The sequence below is a fragment of the Pyxicephalus adspersus genome, chromosome 12 (assembly GCF_032062135.1).
Source record: "Pyxicephalus adspersus chromosome 12, UCB_Pads_2.0, whole genome shotgun sequence".
Lineage (NCBI taxonomy): Eukaryota > Metazoa > Chordata > Amphibia > Anura > Pyxicephalidae > Pyxicephalus > Pyxicephalus adspersus.
The window spans coordinates 23,452,837-23,462,728 of NC_092869.1; the positions used below are offsets into that span (position 1 = coordinate 23,452,837).

The window sequence follows — 9,892 nt, forward strand, 5'->3', positions numbered from 1 at the left end:
ATTTTTTTTTTTTTTTTTTTATTTAAAGTTCATTATTAAACTCATTTAATATTGGACATATTTCGGTGACCTATGCCTAATTATAGGCCTACAATGTAAAATAAATTTCCATGCAAAACAATATAACACATTTGGCATAAAAATACTGACATAATTAGACCACCAGGAAGGTTAATTGACACTCTCAAACAACCAAAATGCTTCCTGATGAACACATAATCAGCCAATAGTGATACATAGATGTGTTAATGGTCTGGAAGAATACTTGACCACAAGATGTACATCCAAAGTGAACATGCAATACACAGAGTGCAGGTAGTGATTGTGTTCTGTGACATCAGCCCTTCGTTCACAAATCAGTGGGGGTTAGGGTCGATTTGTATGGGGAACATTTTGCAAATGGATGAGTCATCTTACATCAAAGGAACAAGGAGGAAAAAAAACAAAAGAAAACAAAGAAAACACACAAACAAGTTGTTATTAAACAATTTATGCTTTTTAAATGATATTTAGATATATGTTTTAGACTTCTCCAAACCAAGTCATGCAGGAGAATAAAACAAGGCCATATTTATAATTTACAAGTATAACTCCCATCATGGAAGACTTCGGATAAATACATGGTAGAAAAATTGAAGTCCTTTTTCTATGAATGGAACAAGGTTGTCATGGGGCAGGAAGTAGACAAATGTCAGGCACTATGATCAGACAAGTTGAATTTTTCCTGTAAACATTTGGCTCTGTGCATGAACTTCCTAGTCGGCATTTATGCAAATTTTAGGCAGGACCATGTTACTGGCTAGTACACGGGCTAGGTTTTATTACTTGCAGAAACCCATGCACATAATTAAATGCTAACTGCTTAACATCTAGTGTTTTATGATCGCCATTTAAGAAGCTGCCAGAGATACATACACGTCAAGTTGAACTTAACACAATGGTTAAGCACCTTTATGCAAACAGGACCATGGTTCCTATATGCTTTGCCAAGTGCAGGGAAGAATGTCAGTACAAAATGTTCCCAGCTTGATGCTTATTTGACAAAACATACTGCAGGACCACTGTATGTAGGGCTCCAGAAACCGTGGCTGGGGAGCCAGACACAGGCAAGGTTTCGGCAGCTTCTTAAAAAGCTATTTACATGTACAGATAGCAATCAGCACAACAATTACAATAAATATGCAATAGAGCAGCAGGAAACAAATTTCACATTTTTGGCATAATTAGTTCCAAAAACAAGCTAGATCTAATTAACAGCAGTAAAAAATTTAGTCCTGCATTTGTCAAGTTTTAAGGTCAAACCAACAATAATTTGTTAATAAATATTTTAAATTATTATTAAAAAAATAACTTAAGCTTAACCCCAAAAAACTGGGATAACATACTGAACTAGGCATTGGCACTCTGGATTTTCAACACTGCTGAACTCAGCCATTGACCATAAGGAAGGCCATGTTCAATAGGTAAAGCACCAATGATTGGCCCCTAGTGTAAACTGTTGTGGTAAAAGATAAATTCTAGCATTCTTAGAAGCCCTTCAGGTTTATAATCAGTATTGTTAGGACTTCTATACAAGTTCTAGCCCAGCTTGATGGGTAAATCTTCGCCATATTTCTTGATCAGTTTGCTGTGGTTGTGGTCAACCGACCATTGCTGGGGCAGGAACTTGGGCTGCATGGTGTCCAGGAAGTGCTGGCGCCAACGTTTCTCAAGTTCCATTAAGGATTTCAGACCTCCTTTTGCAAAACACTGCACCACTTTTAATCCATGCGGGGTATAGGTCTCATTAAATATCCTAAATAGGAAAAAAAAAGTATATTAAAATATCCATCCATTAGTTTTGCACCACACATCCAGTTATTTAGCACAAACAAGACAGAACGTCAATCATGGATAGAGCAACATTGTTTTAAAAACTGCAAAGAAATGCATGAGTTGGAGCACGATAAAAAGAGCATATGGATTGCCTAATTTGTCTGAAAGTTATTACTATGAAGTAAGAATATTGAGACTTTATGTTCAAATATACAAGTTTTCTGGTAGGTTTCACTATAAACTATTGACTACCAAACAAATCGCATCCTTAAGAACACAAGATCAAATAGCCATCGATTCTCCCAACACAAACGTGTACCTTTCATACACCATTATGCAGTTCACTTAATGTAATCAAAAGTTTTTTTTATGCCAAATTTGCCCTTTAACTACATGCCAGGCCCACCCCATGCCCACAGTTTGGTTTTAGCTACATATGCCTTCACATAATCCACAATTAGGCCAGCAGATAAACACGTCACCATGTCTGTTAGTCAGCCCCCTATTACCACCAGTATACACACACCTGAGCCACAATTTAGGATTTTTCTAAAGATATTAAAATTTAAATTCAGCCATTTTCTAGATCTACATGTGATTGTTTGACAATAAACATTTTCCCTAAAAATTGCAGCCTTTAAAAACTTTTACAAGCTAGAGAATGCACAGAATACAGATTTGTTTGCTGGTGACTTGTGAACAGCAAACAAACCTACAATGTTTAGTGTATCTGCTCTTACCTAGTCTCTAAATTCGCAGCTTCTTTAAGAGTTTCCTCAGAGACCATCTTTATACAATAAAATTCTTTGATCTCTGCCAAGAGTTCCTCTTTGCGGTATTCAGGCAGCTTGGAAGCATTGAGCAAGGCTCTTGCCGCTGAGCGCACTTGCCTTCTTGTAGCATCTTCCAGCATGCGTACCCCTTCCTCACAGCCAATAGGAGCACAGAACTCCACCGCAAGCTGCTGTTTCAAGTTGTTGTCATAGTAGTTAGACACTGCATGGCAAGATGTGCAGAGGAGCAACACATCATGAGAATTATGATCTTTCATCTGAATTGGGAAGTGGCGCCTGTATTCATGAGGCACAATATTTTTCCTGGAAAAAAAAAAGTTCAATAAGAAATGCATGATACGTGATATAGACGAATACTCAGGGTAAAAGATGAAATACAAAGCAGAACACAAGTTAAAATACAAACTCTCTGAGGGACCACAGACAAAGATCAGTAGTCCTATTCAGTCAACTAAATACAGTACTGAAAACTTCAACCATGTACTCAACCAATCCATCTTTGGAATTTTAAATTCCTGGACTTGCCTATGATAGAACAAAAAAAAAAAAAAAAAAAAGCTTGAGATCTGCTGCATATTGCAAATTTGGGGGACTTTTAATTAGTTGTCAGTATTTCAAACAGAACTTCATCTGTCAATTCATTTTGGCTTTAGATAAGATACAAAATAGGCTCGTGCATGAATACATTTACATCTAAAAGAAAACAAACAATTTAAACTTGCAGGACAGCTCTGGTCCCATAAAAACCTGAACCTTCCCAGCTATGTTTTCACAGCCTTTCTTAAAGTTACTAAAGAGAAGCCTCACCAGGTGTTAACTCCAAACTAGTAACAGCACAGCAGATAGAGGAGTGAAGTTTAAAGCTCAAACAATACCTAGATCATATATCATATTATATACCGTATAAGACGCTCCGGAATATAAGACGCACCCAATTTTAAAGGAGGAAAATCTAGAAAAAAAGATTCTGAAAGATTATTCCCCTTCTATCACTCATGTGCTATTCATACCGGTGTTCCCTTTCTGATCACTCTGTGCCTTTCAAATTCCCTTTCTGATCACTCTGTGCCTTTCAAATTCCCTTTCTGATCACTCTGTGCCTTTCCTGATATAAGACTCCTTTTTGCCACAAACCACACATAGATTTTCCTTCACGGTCAGATAGTAGTCACTGTTGGTTTCTGGGCGTCCAGAAGGCTCAAAGCGCAGTCTTACTATAAATGGTTCAGTGCTTATCAAATCTAGGTGGAGATAAATAAGATACAAAAAATAAAGCCAGATAATTATATTAAGTAGGCCACTGTGACTGGGCTGCGAAAACAATCACAATTACCTGTGGTTAGGCCCTGCTCTGACCACAAAAACTCAACCGTATGGGCTGTTTGACACATTATGGGATTACTGATCCTATCTCACTCTTCCTTAAGCATAACCATTTAAAGATCACCCGGTTTAAGAACTTCTCACATTTCTCACCTCTCAGCATCATTTGGTCACCTAACAAGTTCTGTTGCGATCTTAATTCATCCCCCAAAGAAGCCTGAAGCATCATCCCCTGAAGAGGCCCAACCCATTGGGCTGAGACGTATTATTCTTCATGATAGCAAAATGTATAGGAAGTCTGTTTAGGTGACAGGCACTAACCCCCTCTTTCCTATATTTACTGTGAATTTGCATGTAAGATTGCACCTTATTATGTTGTACTTTAATATTACAATTTAATGTTTGCCATAAAAAACCTCAGCTGTCTTTTCTTCCTTTCTGTTTCCAATATAAATGTGGGGCTGGCATAATAAAGAACTACTAACTGTAGGGTGGTCTCTTTTCACTTCCATGGTTCAAGTTCCTCAACTCCTTGACCTGTAACCTAAAATGTTTAGAAGTCAGCAGCTAACATATCACAGTTCTCTTTACAATAGAAAGGCCAACACTTACCACCAATAGCTTTATCCAGATACCACTGGGCTTTTTTCCTATCACAGGTACAAAGAGGCTGTCCATCAGGAGCGTGCAGAAAACAGTTATCGTACAATGGAGATTTCCTAAAGAGGAGAAAAAAAAAAAAAAAATGATATAGAAATTACTATAATCATCATACATAGGACCTATTTTGTCATCATTTTGGCATTTGTGTACCCATAAAAGTGGGCACAATGTTGGCAGTTAGCCCTGTAAATTATACCTACTGCTACCTGCACATCCAACAAACAGAATAAGATACGCAATTCCAATTTCTAAACCAAGATCTGGTATGAGGTCTATGCCCAGGATGTAACTTAAAGGTCAAAGGCCAGACTAAGACCAAAAACCCAGTAATGAATATGATTTTACCAGAGATATATTTTAAGTGTATATAAGCTTCTTTAGATCCCAGGCATATTTGTGGTCATCTGAAAGGGGGGGGGTATTAACACTAGGCAAACTATGTTTTACTATATTACAAGCCTTCCCTCCTAAAACAGAATGGTGACTTTAGTTTGTTGCAACTTCACTGTTAGCAAGGATTCCAAAGAAATACAGCTGTAAGTACCTTACTGAATATCCTACACCCAATGGCTTTTTTTTATTTCTTCGAGGATCTCTGCCTTGGGAATTCTGAATAGATTGTTCACACAAGCCTTCTTTCTTTTGCCCTTGTCCTCCATTAACCTCTCCATTTGCGATACCTTTCCCTTTAAACGGAACATCAATGAGACCTTGGCATTTACTCAGCATGGAACCCCAGTGAGGGGAAGAGTTTGTTGTAAAAAAGCCAAGCAGGTGTAGAAAAAGGGCAACGGAGACTTGGGCATCTCTTGCAGCATAAAAAACCTGGAAAAAAAAAAAAAAAAAGTGTAAAACTACTTAAGCCATCGTTTAAGATAAAAAGCAAAAACAAAAAAACAAACTACACAGATTGTGAAGACAGATTTAACTACTACTTGAACATGGCAGCTTTAAAATTATAAATCCTGTTTTTTCTTGTACATAGGGCACAATAGTCCCAAGTGCTATGGCATCACTAGTTAGCCAACAGCAAAAAAAAAAAAAAAAAAAAAAAAAAACTACTGTTAAACACAAAGAATTGAACATAACTTCCACATGTAAGCTTTAAAATTATAAATCCTGTTTTTTCTTGTACATAGGGCACAATAGTCCCAAGTGCTATGGCATCACTAGTTAGCCAACAGCAAAAAAAAAAAACAAAAAAAAAAAAAACTACTGTTAAACACAAAGAATTGAACATAACTTCCACCTTTACCTGCCACACAATTTGCATTTCTAGCCATCTATTTCCTTAACCCTTGTGATTGGACTCATTTCTCCCAAGTCTGTTGGCACAGAAGTACAACATTATCTGGGTTGCTACTTCTCTGCCCCACATGTACCGAGACAGAAGAGGCTAGTACCAATTCACATGCATGTGCCTACTGTGTTTGCATTAGAAATGTACTTAGGATAGAGCTGCATTAAATTGGTTTCATTATAAATGTAGGGAGGGGATTTAAATCACATAACATTGTATTGTACACAGATGTCTGAGAAAGGCCAAAAGTCCCCTTCTGCATACATGTTCATGCTAAAGTGTAGTAAGTAGCAGAGTCAGCATAAAAGATAAGTGTCAATTGTCATGTGGCAAATAGTGTTTTACAGGCAGGTCAAGCATTTTATCCTGCTAGAAATAGAAGGCACCCCTACACCATATTGGAAAAAAAAATAAAAGGCAGCTTTCTCCTTCTCAACACGTCACTGCTTCACAGAAACAGAACAGAAAGTGAGCATGAGAGTTGTCAGAAACATGTTAGTTGCAGGGTCATAGGGGTGGGGGTTTACCAATGCAGCCACCTAATCTAAATGCTACAAAATACAATGCGTTTCTTGGTTTAAGCCTTTTGCAAACCATACTGGGTAATGTTTGCAGAGTTAATACAAAATGTATTTTAGAAAGTGAAATAATCAATTCAGCACAACTATCTTTGAGACAACAGACTACACCTCTGTCTGTATGCAAATCATTGCCATTAGCATTTATTAGCTCTTGCTGTAGGAAGAAAATACACTCTCCAGATAAAGCCTTGTATTGTACATACCAGGCCTTTGGGATTTAAACTCCTTTACACATGTAGACATCAGCAAACAATCGCATCCTTTAAGGCTGCATACACATGTGCAATAATTGGATCCTTTCCAACAACAAACGACTGCACGACACATAAACGAGTGCTGTACAAACAGCACCGTTCTGCTCTGTGAAGAGGGGAAGGGGAGAACGACAGAGCGGCACCCCGTTGCGCTCCCTCCTCTTCACTTATATTACAATCGTTTGTCGTCCATGGATCCGACCAGGACATTCGTTCGGATGACAGGCGCTGTACATACGGCAGATTCCTGTCCGATATTAGCCCTGAGCCGATTATCGGACGAGAACCACTGCAAGTGTGTACAGAGCCCTAGTTATTTACTTACCATCAGTGGGAAAACTGCAGAAATTGGGTCACCATGACAAACCTTAACTCCTATTTGTTTATAGAAAGGCCCTCTAATATTTCCCTATACATTTATAGGTTAAAGGCCAACTTGGGTATTTACTATCAGCCGCCATGATTTAAGTTATGTTTCAAGCAATCATAGCTTTTATACAAGATTTTTTTTTATTTTTTATTGAGCATGCAATTTCCGCACCTGATCTTGCGTGAATTCCTCTGCATCCCAGTTACTGCATCGGAGTTGGAAAGACTTGTCCAGAGGGTAGCACAGAATAGTCTCAGACAGGGATTTAAGACTTAGACTGTTCTGGAAAAGGTCTCTCCTATACAGGGGAGAAAATGAAGACAATTATTATTTTTTTTTTTTTTTTAGCATGCAATCACCAGGAACCAACAGTACAGTAACAGTATTTGCCAAGCATTTCAATCCATCAAAATTACAATTTTCAGGTTTAGGAACAAAATATTTTTCTTTAGAAACGGCTTAAAACTAAAAAAAAAAAAAAAACAAGAGCCAATTGACATTGTGCAGCGTATGCACCATGTAGCGTGCATATAGGGTTCAACTCTTGTACAATGTAACTGACGCACATTTACATATTCAGTGGCCAAGGTTCAGGGTCACCATTCTCTCAGAAGTTAGCTGAGGAACCAAGATGCTGCCTCCCGCTAAAGAGATGACAGGTCCTGTACCCATCATCAGTTTACAAGGCACCTGCAAACATGTTAAGTCTGTGCTGGGCACACTTACTGATTTTGGCAGAAGCTCACCACAAGTAAGTATAGCTCCTTTTTAACCTAAGATAATGAAACCCTTACCTCTGTCTCATTGCCAGGTAGCGGATATCCACAATGCCCTTTACTGACAAGCCATAATCGATCAACAGTTTTGATGCATCTTCCCTACAACCGACTCCCACCTTCAGTACATCACCGTCTGCCAGTAGCGTGAGGAGAGTTCTTGGAATGGTGCTGCCAGCATTGACCAATCGTGGTAAGCGAACCAGGACACAAAAGCCACTGTGGGAAGCCATCTGTAGAAGGGAGATCGGATTTGCTCTCCCATCTACAGATACCTAAAAAAAACAAAAGGAAAAAACAAATTTTAATTTTCTGCAAAAATAGGAACATTGATGAGCAATTCTATGGAAATGTTTCTTTACCTCCCAACAAACCTAGGATCATAAAATGCTGACCATAGCCAATGTCAGACTACTAGGAGTTAGTTTGGAGCAAAGATGAATGAATCAGCATGACTTTTTATGCTCAGTGTGCACACCAAACTTCAGAAAGCCTTGCAGGACTTCCTTAGAGGTTAAAACAGCACACCAAGTTTAGGATGTAAATAGGTTATCTTCTGCACAGTGCACCCATTGTAGTTTTTATGTTTATTAGAAGCATAGATATCTGCCAAATTAGCATAAACATATGGCAACATGTAGAATCAAGCCAGCACATTCACTTTCCTTCTCTATGGATTGTTATCATTTGGCCTTCACCCTGAGGTTAAACCATCTACCCCTCAATCCTCCAGAGTATTTTAATTAGTGCCTAAGTACCTCAAAAAGCTTAACTAATGTACAACTTTCTTACCTCCTCCCTGCTTATATTGATCCTTTATGTGATGTTCAGTCACTTGAGCCACAGCCATGACCACAGGAGGTGGATATTAATTTACCAGTTGATATGCCTGCTCCAGGCAAGTAAATAATTCCACAGGTTTACTAACAGAAGAGCATGTGAATCCCATTAAACATATTACACTAAAGGATAAACATACCCACTCACAGTCCATGCCAAGTACCGGGAACACATCTAGATCTTTCTTTAGCGATGGCCAAACAGCTTCCCATTCTTCAGCCTTAGACACTATCCTAATCTCTGCTTGTAGGATCTTCTCTACCGTGAAAGAGCTGGAGACCTCTACCTCTAAAGGCTTTTGGAGGATGTGATCGGAGGTCTCAGCATTCAGTGTAGTGCAGTCTTTGACATGGCTGCTAACACAACACTGTCTTCTCCGGCGATTAATAAGCTTCCACAGAACAAGACATCCTACGGTTGTACCAACCAGAGAGGCAACACCAAGGGTTAAACCTGTGTGTCTAGGCATTTTGATGAAGTTTCTGCTAAAGAAAAAATATATATATACACACATTAATGACTGGTTAACATGGAGAAATGTATCATAAAGTGACCATGGGGCCATAAAGTGACCATGACCAAATGTAAAAACATTACAAGTAATTCCCATTACCAGGTTAGGTACATAAAAATACAAGGGCTATTGTTATTAAGACACCAGTTAGGTATCAAGATGGTATTTACATAACAATCAAATCACCGAGACTTTCAGCCAAGACCTTGAGGCTACCTAGTTCTAATCTTATCAATAGAAAGGCCAAAGTAGAGGCCTGAAAAAATGCAATCAATTAACATTTAAAAAGGAACCTTTGAGCGATCATAGACAGGAAGGAGCACTAATTGGCACCCAGTTTTATACTGAATACCCCTAGCCAGCCCTGGATACTTTTATGTTTCTCTAAAAACCCACAATTGAAGCAGCTCCACCCCTCCAATAAAATTTAATTGAACACACTGAACATTGAAATATTATGCATGCAATTCAGGACAGAGGAATTCATCAGTTCAATGGAGATTATTTGCAAGATGATAAATCTACCCAATGGGCAATAAATATAGGATCCTAGATAAAAAATACCAAGTGAGATTACATAGACATACAATCTGTTAGGACAAAGCAGCCATCTCCTGCACAAGTTAAAGCTTTGGAGCCAGAGTTCAAGTGGGAATCTTTAC

General features: G+C 38.4%; 1 protein-coding gene across 1 annotated transcript in view; it reads right to left on the minus strand.

Annotated features, from left to right (window-relative positions):
• Nucleotides 1-474: 474 nt before the first annotated feature.
• The window catches only part of EXD2 (exonuclease 3'-5' domain containing 2), a 77,452-nt gene continuing 68,034 nt past the window's right edge, over nt 475-9,892 (minus strand). The window contains exons 2-9 of the mRNA XM_072427735.1: nt 8,856-9,201; nt 7,895-8,151; nt 7,272-7,398; nt 5,140-5,420; nt 4,545-4,651; nt 3,711-3,850; nt 2,556-2,908; nt 475-1,795 (exon numbers count right to left, since the gene is read on the minus strand). Coding sequence (XP_072283836.1) covers nt 1,579-1,795; nt 2,556-2,908; nt 3,711-3,850; nt 4,545-4,651; nt 5,140-5,420; nt 7,272-7,398; nt 7,895-8,151; nt 8,856-9,185 — 1,812 coding nt within the window. The 5' untranslated portion in view covers nt 9,186-9,201 and the 3' untranslated portion in view covers nt 475-1,578. The remainder of the gene's footprint in view (nt 1,796-2,555; nt 2,909-3,710; nt 3,851-4,544; nt 4,652-5,139; nt 5,421-7,271; nt 7,399-7,894; nt 8,152-8,855; nt 9,202-9,892) is intronic.